The sequence below is a fragment of the Rousettus aegyptiacus genome, unplaced genomic scaffold, assembly GCF_014176215.1.
Source record: "Rousettus aegyptiacus isolate mRouAeg1 unplaced genomic scaffold, mRouAeg1.p scaffold_m13_p_6, whole genome shotgun sequence".
NCBI lineage: Eukaryota > Metazoa > Chordata > Mammalia > Chiroptera > Pteropodidae > Rousettus > Rousettus aegyptiacus.
The window spans coordinates 16,308,267-16,323,077 of record NW_023416309.1 but is presented as its reverse complement, the minus strand read 5'-3'; the positions used below and the strand labels follow the sequence as shown (position 1 = coordinate 16,323,077).

General features: G+C 43.5%; 1 protein-coding gene across 1 annotated transcript in view; it reads left to right on the top strand.

Annotated features, from left to right (window-relative positions):
- LOC107498212 (core histone macro-H2A.2) overlaps positions 1-14,811 on the top strand; it is a 44,841-nt gene that overhangs the window by 28,514 nt on the left and 1,516 nt on the right. The window contains exons 3-8 of the mRNA XM_016121033.2: positions 1,538-1,644; positions 2,834-3,031; positions 4,136-4,246; positions 5,696-5,795; positions 9,946-10,035; positions 13,821-13,995. Coding sequence (XP_015976519.2) covers positions 1,538-1,644; positions 2,834-3,031; positions 4,136-4,246; positions 5,696-5,795; positions 9,946-10,035; positions 13,821-13,995 — 781 coding nt within the window. The remainder of the gene's footprint in view (positions 1-1,537; positions 1,645-2,833; positions 3,032-4,135; positions 4,247-5,695; positions 5,796-9,945; positions 10,036-13,820; positions 13,996-14,811) is intronic.

Genomic DNA, 14,811 nt, shown 5'->3' with positions numbered 1-14,811 from the left:
TATTTGCTTAGTTAATGTGGTATACTTCTGCCAAGTTTTTATTTTATGAATGATGGCAATTTCATGTACTATTTTGTTTGAAATTAGGTTGATTGTAAAGACTCATACAGAATTACCTGTTAATTTTAGGGTTTAGTGTTTGTGCTATTGAACCAGCAAATCCCCCAAGACGCACACATGCATGCCTGTCCACATACATCACACACAACAAATTTATGCACACATGCATATACACACACTTCCTCCCATATATTAGTGAGACAGCTCATTGTCACAGTGTCGCCAGCTTTCTAAAGGAAAGAATTTTTCTTTATAGACTCATTTATACTTTTGAAGGAAGACAAAATCGATTTAGCAGAGCATCTTTCCTAAATTGAAGAAGAAAGAAAAATAAAGACAGAGAATGAAAGAGAAAGCATACAGATAAAATAAACCAATTCTATAGATTTAAAATTTTTTCGACTCAAAAATTTTGATAGCTCACAAAGTAGTTTTAGGAAAATTCCTTTCTATCAATTTTTTCACATTTACAAAATGACATATTTGTTAAACTCAGAGCCATGAATAGGTCCTGAGGGATATGTGGAAAACCCCAGAGCCCCAACATACCTTTCTTCTTAGGTCTCATAGGTATCCCCACTAGGAATTCACTTCTCAGGTTAAGCATTTCTTTGTCCCATAGTATCAGTCAGTTCTTTCCTTGAGGACAAGAGAGTCCTGGGACATCAAGTGAAGAGGAAAAGGAGATTCTGAAAGAGGTCCCAGTGGGTATGAAAGACGGACTACCTACATGACTGTTCCCTTCCAGGATGGCCTTTCTGTCTGTACACCGAAAGAAGCTCAGGTCCTATTTAGGGTTCTGTTTTGGTCAGGATTAACTTCTCCCGACAGTGGCTTAAACAAGAGAGTTTATTTTTCTTTCATACAAAAGAAGTCTATAGTTGACAGTCCAGGTGGTAAGGAGGCTCCACTGTCATAAGAGACTCTAATTCCTTCTAACTTGTTGCTCTATTATTCACAACTTCTTCCTCTTGGTCAAAGATGGCTGCTCAGATTTCAGCTATCATGTCCTTAGTTGGCTAGTAGAAAGAAAAGAAGGTCACAGTCCCTTCCTTCATGGGCGGGCACTTCCCAGAAATACCATACAACACAACTGCTTGCCTTCCATTGGCCAGAACTTGGTCACATGACCACAGTTATAAACAATGGAGATTGGGAAATACTGTCTCCATTACTTCCTGTGGTTATGGGCTCAGTAAAAAAATCAGAAGTCCACAAACTAAGGAAGATGGAGGACAATTAATGTCAAGAGACAACTAGAAGACTTTGTCACAGGATCACATATCAGGTCTTGCTAAATATCTTACTTGTCTGTAACCTGAGTTCTTTTCAGCTTTCTGGATGTCTTTCCAGACTCAAACATAAAAATCACAAAGAATATTTTTGATCAAACTCAAGGACCATTTCCAAAGAAAAGTTTTAGACAATTCAGACCCTGTTCTGTGATTGCCTATTAACTCTCCGCCTATAATTTCAGCGGAAATTCTAGAATTGGCTGGGAATGCCGCAAGGGACAACAAGAAGGCTCGCATAGCCCCAAGACACATCCTGCTGGCAGTTGCCAATGATGAGGAGCTCAATCAGGTATGTCTGAAGCACATATGCCACCACGTGGATTTGCCGAACACTACTGCATGTGGACCTGGTTGGCTACAAATCATTCCTGCTATCGTTCCCCGTCATATTTATACCAAAAAGTTCAGATCATATAAAAGAAGAACCAAGTCTGCAGTCATATCATTCAGAGTCAAATTAAAATGCCTCTGGAATAGATCTTGTTATATATTCTGGGTCTGGCCAGACCACCTTTTTCTCTTTAAATCAGCAAGCTCATGTGATGCCAGGGAAGGTGAAGTGCACACATGTTATTCTTCAGTTTCTTCACCCAAATTTTGTTGATGATTTATTTCAATGAGGACCATAGTTCTTCTTTATGTGTTAAAACTGAGCCTATATATTTTAGAACTGACTGCAAAGTGAAGTGAATGTCCCCCGACCCCCAAGGATGCACAAGGTGGCAGGTCAATAGTATAAAAATTTTTATTTGTACTTATTTTCTAATCTCGTTTTCTCAAACTGTGGTGAAGTGATTCTTATTTCCAATCTATCATGGACTGATAATTTCCAAAAATACAATTAAAAAATTACTAGAAAAATAAAAAGCAAAATGCAAACTACAAGCCACAATTTTTTTTATTAGATCCAATAGATATACAATACCTCTGTCAATTTTCCATGTAAATCTCTATTCCATGTGGACCAGCCCTGGTTGCAACCACACTTGGAGTGATGCTGCTTTAGGATGTGCAGAATGCTTTAGTAGAGTAGTCCATGTCGATTAGCTAAAGTAAACAGACATCAGTTGGGAGGTGCCTGGTCAAACATATTTTACTGATGGAATGAGTGATCAAAAGAGTGTGGAGACCTGGTTTGTCGTTAACTGGGTTTAGCCCTAGCATTGACCTTTGAACCTCATTTTGTCAAGCTGTGCTCCCCACATGTGAAGCTCTTCATCCTCTGTTATGTCTGGAATTCCAGAGCCTGGGGCAACATCACTGGTTTCAACTTCTATACCCTTTCATTTTGCTTTGCTTGTTTTGCTTTCTGTGCAAGGTCATGGGAGGCCTTGATACTTGCAGGGACAGCTCTGCAAGTGAAAGGGAAAATCAGTTAAACCCTGTATTATGCAAGTTCTTTGGGAAAGCAAAGACCAGATTTAACCCTTGTTTTGGCCACAGTTAGAACTGTTAAGTCCATGCATTTCTCTCTTCAGCTGCTAAAAGGAGTGACCATCGCCAGTGGAGGTGTCCTGCCCAGAATTCACCCTGAACTGCTGGCCAAAAAGCGAGGGACCAAAGGCAAGTCGGAAACCATCCTCTCGCCGCCCCCAGAGAAAAGGGGAAGAAAGGCCACGTCAGGAAAGAAGGGGGGCAAGAAATCCAAGGCTGCCAAACCACGGACGTCCAAAAAGGTGAGCCAGATTATATCTGTGAGCCAAGGACTCTGAGAAGGAGGAAAGTTGAATGATCAAAAGATGAGGGTGTAGCCAGCATCTCTGAAGGACTGGGGACTCTCCGCAGCTTGGCGCTGGGGGAAAATGACAAGAATGTCTGTGGAGAAGAATATGGGGCCCTTGAGACTAGAGCTCTAATCATCAGGCAGCATCTACTAGAAATCTCCAAACCAAAGCGCAGTGGTTTTCAGGTCTCCAGATCCCTTCCACTGCCCCTGCTAAAATCTTAAATGAGAGGCGATAACTTAGAACTCTGCTCTTCAGAGCTCCATGTTGCACACTAAAATATTTCTAGTCTCCCCTAGATAGTCGCCCAAGTCCAGTCAATGGGATTTCAGGTGTTTTGGGTAACCTGGTATGCTAAGTAGTTAGAGCTCAGAGATGCCCTTTGTGGAATAATACTTTCATATGCTGCCCAGCATGGTAACCACTGGCTATTTCAATTTGAATTTAAATCAATTTATTTAATTTATTAAATCAATTTACTTAATTATTAAATTAATTAAAACCAAATCAAATTTAAAATGTGTTCCTTGGTCGCACCAGCCAAGTGCTCAGTCACACTAAGCAGCACAGTTGGACATTTCCATGATCGCGGGACATCCCATTGGACAGCACTGCTTCAGGTGTTGTCAAAGTTTCATTCCACAGACCTCTGCGACAACATGAAAGATTATATAAGGGCTCTGTGCACTGCCACGGTGCCCCAGGAAAATCCTAGGGAGAAGAGGGGCTGAGCAGTGTGCTCGGATGACCCCATTTGGTTCTGGTGCTTGTCATCAGAAGCCGTAGGTGTTGCAAAGAGCAAGAATAACACCTGTGTCCAGGTTTGAGTGAGGACTACAGGTACATTATTCTTTAGCACACTTTATTTTTGGCAGGACTCTTTTCTGTCCCTCATATTGCTGCCCTTGGCTTCCTTCCATTGAGAACAACAGAACATCACACCAAACCACTTCCTTTCATATGCAAGTTTGTGGTAGCCATGTGAAAAGCTTAATCAAGCCACTCTGGGCTTTTTCCGGATGATTTCCCATCTGTCCTTCTGATTTCTCCCCACAGTCCAAAGCAAAGGACAGCGATAAAGAAGGAACTTCAAATTCCACCTCTGAAGATGGGCCAGGGGATGGGTTCACCATCCTGTCTTCCAAGAGCCTTGTTCTAGGGCAGAAGGTAATAAAAAGAATTGTACCATGCTGTAGTAAAGCACAATTGCATTTTTATAACCTACTATTTACAAGCAATGCTGCCTCCTTCATTTCTGGCTCCCATAATCCGACTTTCACTCTGGTCTTGAATTATGCATTTTTAAACTAAAGAGCTATGGTATTGTCTGTATTGTGAGAGAGAACAAGCTCTTTAGTGCTGAGACTTGTTCATGCTGATGTTGGTCAGCCAAAGGTGAGCATAGAGTCTTTCTGGTCAATAGATAGGATGGCATTACTGGTTTTACTCAAAATTTTCCATGCCCAAGTTATTTCTGTGCCCACCAAAATACTCATAGCTGACTTTGTCAAACAGCTCGGGGAGGTCCACCTTACATGGCTCAATTTAATTTGTCAAAGAAAGGAAATAGAAATATGTTTCTTGAATATCCCTGGGGTTAGAAATGAATTATTTGCCAGTAATTTAGTCTGCTTGCCTTTCTCAGCTGCAGAAAGAAAACGAACAGGGCTATACATTTGAATGGTCTTCAGCGGCACAGCAGCAAGCCAGCCAGAAGCGCAGACAATTCATTCCCACAGCATAAAGTTTACAGAACAGACTATTTATCTATTAAGTCAACTGGGGCTGAAATAAGATACACGAGGAAACAGTTAATCATATTTCTGGTAGCTGAATGTTTGCAGCCTGACAGTGGAACAGTGGTAACCTCTGTTGAAGCAATTGGGAAGAGTGTGTTTTAAGAAGAACGTATATGTGGCAGGGTCTTAATTCATTACAAGCAGGGAAGCAAAGAGGTAGAATTTATGTCCCCTCTAGGAGCCATCCATAGTTACCTGGGCTTTCTCTCACTTATCTAGGTGAACATTAAGTTCTTGTTCACATAAGGTGACAATGGAGAATGCTTCCGGTCCATTTAGCTATGAGCACACAGGGCATCATTTCACAAGTGTAACCCTAGGAATGTAGTCTACAAAAGGCGAAGTGGCCAATGATAGGCAGGTCAGGATCCTGGAGACCATCACTTCTTTCAAGCAAGGTCATCTGTTCTGTATCCCTCCACCAAAAGTCTGTACTGTTCTGGGAGGAGAGGTCAAGCCCTGGGCTTCCCTTGCAGGAGCTACTCGAAGAATATGTCACCACACTCAAGGGCCACGCAGAATGAGAAACTAAGGCATAGGCTATGGGGAAAGGAAGAGAAGGGGAGATTCCATTTCTGCTCCTGGAAAAGATCTGTCGTATGCTGCCAACCTCAGAGTGAAAATAAATCCACTGAGCTTAAAAAAGCCTACTGTAAACCAAACACCTAGAACTTTAAAATGGTTGCTCCACATACAGTCCTTTGTGTTGACATTCAGTATAAATAATTGAGAGAATTATCAGATATGATGTAAAATATGAAGATTTTTAATAGGAGTTAATCTTTCCCACACTCTTTGTCCTTCCCTCCTAATGCAGCTGTCCCTGACCCAGAGTGACATCAGCCATATTGGCTCTATGAGAGTGGAGGGCATTGTCCACCCAACCACAGCCGAAATTGACCTCAAAGAAGATATAGGTAAGGTCTTGAGACTTCGGTAGGGGTGCCATAGTAGAGCCCACTTTTTGTGCAAGTTCTTGTGAAGTTTGTCATTGTCAACTGGATATCCCATGCTTGGGGTCCCATGTCAAATCCTGCCTTTTCTATGTAGTTCAACAGCATTATGTGAGAGTAACTAATTTTGTTTTAAATCTGCAAATGTTTTGGAAATTTTTATTGAAGTGTTATATACAAACAGATCATTAGTATACAGCTTGGTGAATTTTTCTCAAAGTGAACAAACGCATCTTTGTAACCACCAGCACCTTGATCATGAAGCAGAACCTTACCAACACCCTAAAAGTCTCCCTTCTCCCCATTTCTAGTCACCGTTCTGTCCATGAGTAACCACTATCCTGCCTTCTGTTTGGGATTTTATGTAAATGAAATCATGCAATATGTCTTCTTTTGTGTCTGGCTCTTTTTGCTAAACTTTATATTTGTGAAAACTATCAATATTGTTGAGTGTGACTACATTTGTTCATTTTCTTTACTGTATTGTATTCCACCGTAGGAACATACCACAATTTGTTAATCCATCCTACCGCTGGTGGCATTTGGCTAGTTTCCAGTTCAGACTATATAATGCTTTAAACATTGTTGTACATGTTTTGGGTAAAACTCTACACTTATTTTAAGCTTAAATATTAAGAACGCCATTGGTGAAAGGGAAATAGGCCTCTGGGAAAAGTAAGGTCGTCTTTAAGGCAGGAGCTATTACCAGGCTAGGTGGAGGGGCTTGGGAAGGTAAGCTATCAAGGGTACTAGAAATAATATCATACTAAATGGTCACCATCTTATCCATTTTCACAACACGGAAGTGGCATGACCTCTTCATTTAAAGAGTGAAGTGAGCAAAGAAGGGCTTTGTCCCTGGGATGCAGGGTTTGCTTCAGACAGGTGGTTTGAAGCAATTGCTAGTAGTTCAGCCCTAGATGGCAGCACCAATGCCAGGTTCGCTTATGTTTCCCACTTGGCATCAGAAGCTACTTGCTTTGCTGGAAAGAAGATAGGACAGCACTGGGGAGAGGGGGGGATTCATTACAGAGATACAGAACTTCTCTTGCACAGAAACAGTGGTGGTGAAAATTCCTTCTTTACTCTTCAAATCCAGCTCAGGTCCTACCAGCTCCACACCTCTGTGGAAAGACTCCCTTGGTGGCCTTAATCTTGAGCTCTGTTTTTTCCTAGCTTCTCACAAGGAAAACAAGCGGTACTGTCCTACTTTATCATTTCTGTAGTTTGCATTTTTATATAGGAAAACAATAATGATTTTTCTTTTCCTTTTTTTTAGGTAGCAAGGTGGTGGTAGAATAGAAAGAATTCTGGTATTAGAGGAAAAACTCAAGCTCAGATCCCAGCAGGGAGGTTCGGGAGTCAGCCTGGGTCTGTGCCCTGGATTTTATAAATCACTTCTTAGCTGTGTGATTTGGGGCAGCTTTCTTAGCTCTCTGGACCTCAGTTTCCTCACCTGTCAGTGCTGGGCTCATTAGCATTTGATAAATGATAATCTTGATTGTTGCTGTATTGTTAGAAAGGGTCCCTCCCGTGATGATTCCACTATCATCTCCACTACCATTGCCTAAACCAATAACCCCATGCAAATAAGGCCCTGACTTATTCTTTTTAGAACATTGTATGTTATTACCGGAAAGTTCAAGCCTATACAAAAATAGCAGAGGAGTATAATGAAACCCAAGGCACCCAGTTGCAATAATCATCAACCCATGACCAAGTCTTTTTCAGCTCTGCCCCCACACACATCTCCCCAGATGTCCTATCATTTTATCTGTGAATATTTCAGAATAATGAGGGTTATTTTTTTTTCCTTTTTTTTGGCGAGGCAACCCTTGGTTGACCTCACAGATTGCAAGGACCTTGTCACCTTACAATCCCTTATTTTTTATTTTTTACGCCTGGTCTTACTAGGTGGTCTCCCATCCAAGTACTAACCAGGCCTGATGCTGCTTGAGGGCTATTTTTTTTTAACAATGTAACCATAATACCATTATCACAACTAAAAAATTTAATATCATTAAATATCGGTCACTATTCAAATTCTAGTCATGTCATAAATGTCCATTAATTTTTTTTAATTCGCTTATTTGATTCAGGATCCAAATAAGTCCACATATTGCAATTGGTTGATAAGCCTCTAAAGTTTTTTATAACCCATACCTTCCAATCTCTCTCTCTCTCTCTCTCTCTCTCTCTCTCTCTCTCTCTCTCTTTTTGGTGATTTATTTGTTGAGGAAGCTGGGCCATTCATTTTTCACGTAGGGTTTCCCACAGTCTGGATTTTATTGATTGCATCCTTCTGATGTCGTTAAAATATGTTTTCTCTTTGTCTTATAAGTTGATAGTTGATCTAGAGGCTTAATAAGATTCAGGCTCAAAAATTTTTGGCAAGTCAACCTGATCAAATGGGATGTTCTTTCATCAGGAGGCACATAAGGCTTGGTTGGTTGTCTCCTATGGATGCTTCTTCTCTAGGTTTCTACGTTCAATAAAGCCTGCAAAGTGGGGATGTTCTCATTCTAGCATTCCTTCTTCATTTCTTCACTGGAATGCTTCCATAAGGAATAAATCTCCTCATCAACTCTCTGGGCTGCTTTATTCTTAGAAGTCCTCAAGGAAGAGGGTGTACTCACCTTGCCTTTTACATGTTCCCATCTGACCCCTGACCTGAGTGAAACAGCTTAAACCTATTTCCCCTACTCTTCAGCATGGATTTGGCTACCAGCTTTGATTACCTGGCCTTCTCCAGGCTTCTGTGATCACACAGATCGACACTGGCCAGGAGTCTGAGAGCCAGAAAGGAGACTTCAAGGCACTCGACATAGACCACGATCATCGTTTCCAAATTCTGTCATTGAAACCCAAGCACATTGATGAAGAAGCCCCCTCCCCAACTCCATTCCAGGGGAGAGTGACTGCTGGAATTGACATTTTTTCTAATTGGTCTGCACAATGCACTGTGGCTCTCCAAATAAACTTGAGTGTCTGAGTGTGGCGTGAGGAGGCTCTATCACCTGGCCTCTAAGAAAGCCTCTCAACTGAATAATAACACTAATAACTATAAAGAGAGAAAGCTGAAACTTGCCCCAGACATCAGATCACCAAATTCAACAGAAGATGGAAATATATGAGAGGAAATACCTCACCTTCCACCTGACATCAGCAGTCATCCTGGTCTGGACAAAATACCATTTTGTCATCTCAGAGGCATGTGGATCCCCTGGGGCACTTAGATGTGGTTCATGCTGGGCCAGAGGTAGAGTCCTGCCATCTCCTGGGGGTTCCTTGAAATATTGAGTGGGGAATTACCTTAACATCAAATACTCAAGGACTCTCCCAGCAGGAAGGTCCTCAGTGATTAGCGTCTCAAATCTCTGCATTTTTCCATTGAAAATTGAGGCCCAGGTTGGGGGACAACATTCCAGGCTGCTGTGGACCTGTGTCTGTCCTTCGATCTCAAGGATTTACAACACATTGGTGGTGGTGAGATGGGAACAGGACCCCAGAGCTCTCCACCAAGGGATTCCTGCCAAGCCACTGGTCATCTCGAGTTTGGGCTCCCCATTGAGACTGCACTGGATCCTCAATTAAAAAAAAAAAAATTAATCTTCAGGATTCATGTTATGAGACCACTTTATGGCCAAATCATCCCTTCGAAGGTCCTTTAAAAGAGTTTGCTAGAATCTGAGTCCTACTACAGCAGTTCCCAATCTTTTTGGCACCAGGGACCAGTGCGCCTATGAGAGTCTAATGTCTGATGATCTGAGGTGGAGCTGAGGCGATGATGCTAGCGCTGGAGAGCGACTCTAAACACGAGTGAAGCTTCGCTTGCTCTTCTGCTGCTCACCTCTTGCTATGTGGCCCAGTTCCTAATAGGTCACGGACTAGGACTGGTACCAGTCTGTGGCCCAGGTGTTGAGGACCCCTGGCAGAGGCCAGAGACCCCTGCCACCAGTGACCACTGGCAAACCAAGATTTCAGTTGCAAAGTTTGATTCCTACTTTCCAAATGTGATTTATTTGTTTCTGGCTTAGTAAAAGTATGTCAAACGGTGTAATTAATGATATTGAAAAGAGCAACCACAGTGGCTTCCCCTTATTCTCCTTCACAGGTAAGGCCTTGGAAAAGGCTGGGGGAAAAGAGTTCTTGGAAACAGTAAAAGAGCTCCGCAAATCCCAGGGCCCTTTGGAAGTTGCTGAAGGTAAGTGCGAACTGGGCCTATATTCCCTGCACAGCCTCACCACCTCCCTCTCTAGCTTCACACACAATCAGTTTGTAAAGCAAAATATGCCAGAACTAGTCAGAAAGCTATCTTTTTAAATTTCAGTAAGTCTTTGTAGATCGTTTCATACACTTTGGAGACTATAAAGTGTATGGATAGTTCAAGTCAGTTTGCATCAGGTCTCCCCAAAATAGTCTGTTGCTATTGGGTAACCTCACATTAAGCAGTCATTCTGCCTCCCCAGCCCTGGCAGCCACCACTCTGTCTCTGTCGCATGGATTCACCTGTTCTGGACATGTCACATAAATCGAGTCATACAACATGTGACCTTTTGTGTCTGACTTCTTTCACATAACAATTTTTTCAATGTTCATGCATATTGTAGCACATATCAGAACTTCATTCCTCGTTAGGGCTAAATAATATTCCATTTTGTTTATCCATTCACCACTTGGGTTGTTTCCTCCTTTAGCTATTGTAAATAGAGCCACTATGAATATTTGCGTACAAGTTTTTATCTGAACACCTGTTTTCAAGCCTATAAGGTAACTTTTTGACAAGCGGGTCCAACTTCAATCTGTGTCCCCACCCATGCCACCCCCAGTGACCAGGTAGTCAGTGCCAGCTACTGCCCTCATGCTGGGGCTCCAAAGATAATAAATCCCACTCCTGCTCTCAAGCACTGAGCAGTCTAAGAGGAAAGACAGACACACCAGTGGCACACAGAGGGATGGGAACAGGACTGCGGTGCTCGCCCTCTACTTGGAGGAGTTGGGGAGGCTCCATGAGGGTGTAAGACCCACTTGGGGGCAGAGATATCATGGCCATGGGGGTGTTGTGTGTGAAAAGGCTCAGGTCATGATCCAAGAGGGCGCAGCAGCTGGAAGAAGACCCTATATAGATGAAAGGAACACCTTTGAAAGCTTACACTGGGGACTGTCGTGATCAGATTTGATGGCTGGAAAAGTAATGGAGGTTCTAGTCAGGAAAGACCATGAGTCTGTGCTCTACAATCTGCACACATCACTCTCCATACATATAGCAATGAGAGTTTCTTTTTTACAATTTTAAGACAGAGCCACATTGAAATGTGATAAATGTACATGCGGGCAGGGACAGGAATGCTACATGTGGCAGCAATGAGGGAGGTCTAAACTGCGGGCACTGGGCTCCAAGTCTGGTAATATGTAGAACCATCAGGAGGTCAGCTCTTACATAGTGATGGGACTGGAGTCACCTCACCCTTGGAGGGGACCGGAGCCAGGCTCAGTGTTGAAAGCAAATGCAGGATAAAACTCCCATGGCCTAAAGCTATGACCACCATCCAGGGCTGGCTTGTGTGAAATCTGTTTTCTAGGGTAGCCGAAGGGAGCAGGGGGCCCCTCATCCAGGCCTGGGGCCATGTTGCCTCCCGGCTCAATGTCTGGATCTGCCACACCCCTACATGACCATGAGACAGAGCCCTGAACTGGCCATATAAGATTGGATCTGGGGCTTCTGGGAGAAACACCCAGAAAACTGCCTGACAGAGTGGGAAGGAAAGAAAAAAGAGCTGCTCTACATAGAACGAGGGGCTCCAGCATCCTTCCAAACAGAGTTCCAGAGGCAGAGAATACAAGGTAGAAAAGCAGTATTGAGGCTAAAAATTTTCCAGAATGAAATGCACGAGTCCTCAGGTTGAAAATATTGAGTGTAATAAATGAAAATCAATCCAAAACCTGGTCCATTGTGGTAACACTTTAGAAATTTAGAAATAAAGAGAAACTTGGAAAGCAACCCAAAAGGAAAGACAGATAGTTTGTAAAGACCGTTATCCTGACAGTGGTCTTCTCGTAAGCAACACAGGGTGCTTGGAGACAGGAAAGAAAAATCTTCAAAGTACAGAAGGGAAAACCTGTCAGCTAAGAATCCCACGTGGTGCTTTGTTGTTATTCAAGACGAAAGGTGGGAAGTGCACAATTCGGACATGGAAAAGTTGAGGGTTAGAAATCCACAGATGCTCACTGAAAGGACTACAGAAGGCCTCTCTGGGAGAAACAAGTGAATCCAGAAGGAAGGAAAGGGCTGCAGGGAACAATCACGAGCTAAGAAACCAGTATGAATCTGTTAGATCTAAATCTCTGTGGCCTGGCGCTGGTAGCCACTTGGGAAGAAGGGATTGGTGAGGGTTAATCTGGAAAAGGATATAATTCATCACGTTCTAGCATCATATTTCATTTAGTTTCAAATCACCATCACTTGTAAAATATGCCCTATTGTACATACCATTTAAAAAGAATAGATTTCCACATGGGGTTTCGAGTAGGAGACCCCACATAAAGCCAGGACACGTTCAGTTTAACAGCAAGCAAGACATGAACTCACCATGCAGAAAGGGCAATAGTATATATCTTGACCTTGGTATCGGGTGGACCGAGCAGGGGAAAGGCCTCACTGGAGAATCTGAACCATAAGCCAGTACTCTTCCAGATTTGGAGCAGAATCCAGGGTGGCCCAAAAACCTCAGGCAGGGAAATCAGTGGGACGTGACCTTGGTTTGGTAGTGTCCCCAGGTGACGTAGAAGGAAACACAACTTTCCTCTGGAAGAACACAGCTCAGTCCAGGCTGACTAGCCAGAAAGCTGGATGGGACAGGGTAAGAGGTTGTGGTGGAAATGAAGTGGATGGTCCTGGAATAAGACAAGTCTGAGGAAACCAACTGCTGTTCCAGTGACAGAATGGGAGAAAGAGGAATTGGGTTTCAGGAGTGAGTGATGAATTTGTTGGCACATGGTGGACCTGGGGCACAAGTCGCAACCTGTGTGAATGCCTGCTCCCTGTAGGTTTCTCAGGTATGTAGAAGTAATCAAAAGACAATCCCTGTCTGAGGGCATGTGTGGCCTAGAGCTGTGGCTCCTAACTTACGGAGGGTCCTAAGTCACTAGCACAAGACCTTCACCAGACCTGCTATGTCAGGATCTTGGGGTAGGGAGTGGGGAGTGTACATGTCTATTTGTTAAATGTCTAAAAGCCATTAGTTTCCTATCACTGTAACAAATCACCATAAATTTAGTGGCTTCGAACAATACACATGTATTCTCATAAAAGTTCTAGAGGTCAGAAGTCTGAAGTCTACAAGCAGTGTTCGAAAACTAGAATCAAGGTCCTGGCAGGGCTGTTTCCTTCTCAGAGAAGCTGTTCCTTGCTTTTTTTAGCTTCTAGGTTGCTACTTTTCCATGGCTCTTGGTAGCATCTCTGATCTCTGCTCCATAATCACATCACCTTCTCCTACCCTGACCTTCCTGCCTCTTTCTTATAAGGATAATATCCCCATCTCAGAATCCCTCACAGAATCACATCTGCAAAGTCCCTTTTGCCATGAAGGTAACATTCACAGGTGCCAGGGATTAGGGTGTGGACTTTTTGGAGAGGCCACTCTTCCGCCTACCACAGCCACCAGAGATGATTCTGATGTGTACCTTCGATTAGAAACCATCATGAGTAGGTAGCCTAAACTAGATGGCAGACCACTTGAAAGTCATGTGCTGTCACATCATCTATAAATGCACCTATGTGAAGCTTGTGCCGACTGTCCGTAACAATTCCGACATAGCTCCTGCTCTCTGTATGTAGTTGGAGGCATGGGACCTTCGCTGTCCTGTCAACCTCCCTATCACCTCTGTGTGCCCCCCACACCTATCAGGTGCATGTGAGGTTCATCCTATCCCCCTGACTTAAGGCAAAGACTAGGAAATAACCTGCAGCATTTCTTTCTTATGTCCCAGCCGCCATCAGCCAGTCCAGCGGACTTGCAGCTAAATTTGTCATCCACTGTCACATCCCTCAGTGGGGCTCTGACAAATGTGAAGAGCAGCTTGAAGAGACCATCAAAAACTGCCTGTCGGCGGCAGAAGACAAGAAGCTAAAGTCTGTTGCCTTCCCACCCTTCCCCAGTGGCAGGTAAGAGGCACTTCTCCAAGCAGGCAGCAGAGGTTCTGAGTTTATCCTTCCAGTCTTCTCCCTGGGAACCAGCAGCTCTCCCACTTATTCACATCCATTCTGGCCATTCCAGATGACATGACCAACGGCTGCAGGCTCAGCCAAGCATGCTAACCGGGTGATAGGGCAAGACACCCAGACTCCATCCTTCAAACAACATGAAGAGAAGCAGCTTTGGGGAGGAGCGGGAAGCAGAATACTTTTTTGATAGTTGAAAACCCACATTCCCACCAGCTGTTTCTGTTTAGAACACATGATCAGAAAACATCAGGCTTGAAGGCCGTGGTATTCAAAACTTTGGTCCATGGCCCAGCAGCAGCGACCCCACCAGGGTAAAATGCAGAATCTGACTCACCCCGGACCTACTGCCTCAGAATCCGCAGGGGATTCCTGTGCTGCTCTGGAGCAGGACGGCAGGAGGCTGAGGCTCTGACATGCATGCCGAGAGAGATGAAAGGCTCTCACCTAGGGTTTGCTTTGGAGTTTAGGAGAAATGACTGTTCTAACTGGGCACAAGAGCAGTATTTCTGGTAAATAACAAGGATATCTGTCTTCACGTGCAGCATATCCTCTCATTACCTCTCACATCTGCTCATAGCCAAAGCAAGTTATTGCTTGAATTTTGAATGCCCTCTCGACAGAGATTGATGCCCCTGTAACATAGATATGATTTATAAGCTGAAGACATGTTATAGTCGAGTCTTGGGAAGGCCAAGAGGGATATAAGAGACCTACCCTCCTGCTATAATCCTATCCCAACCTAAGCAAGTAGCACTG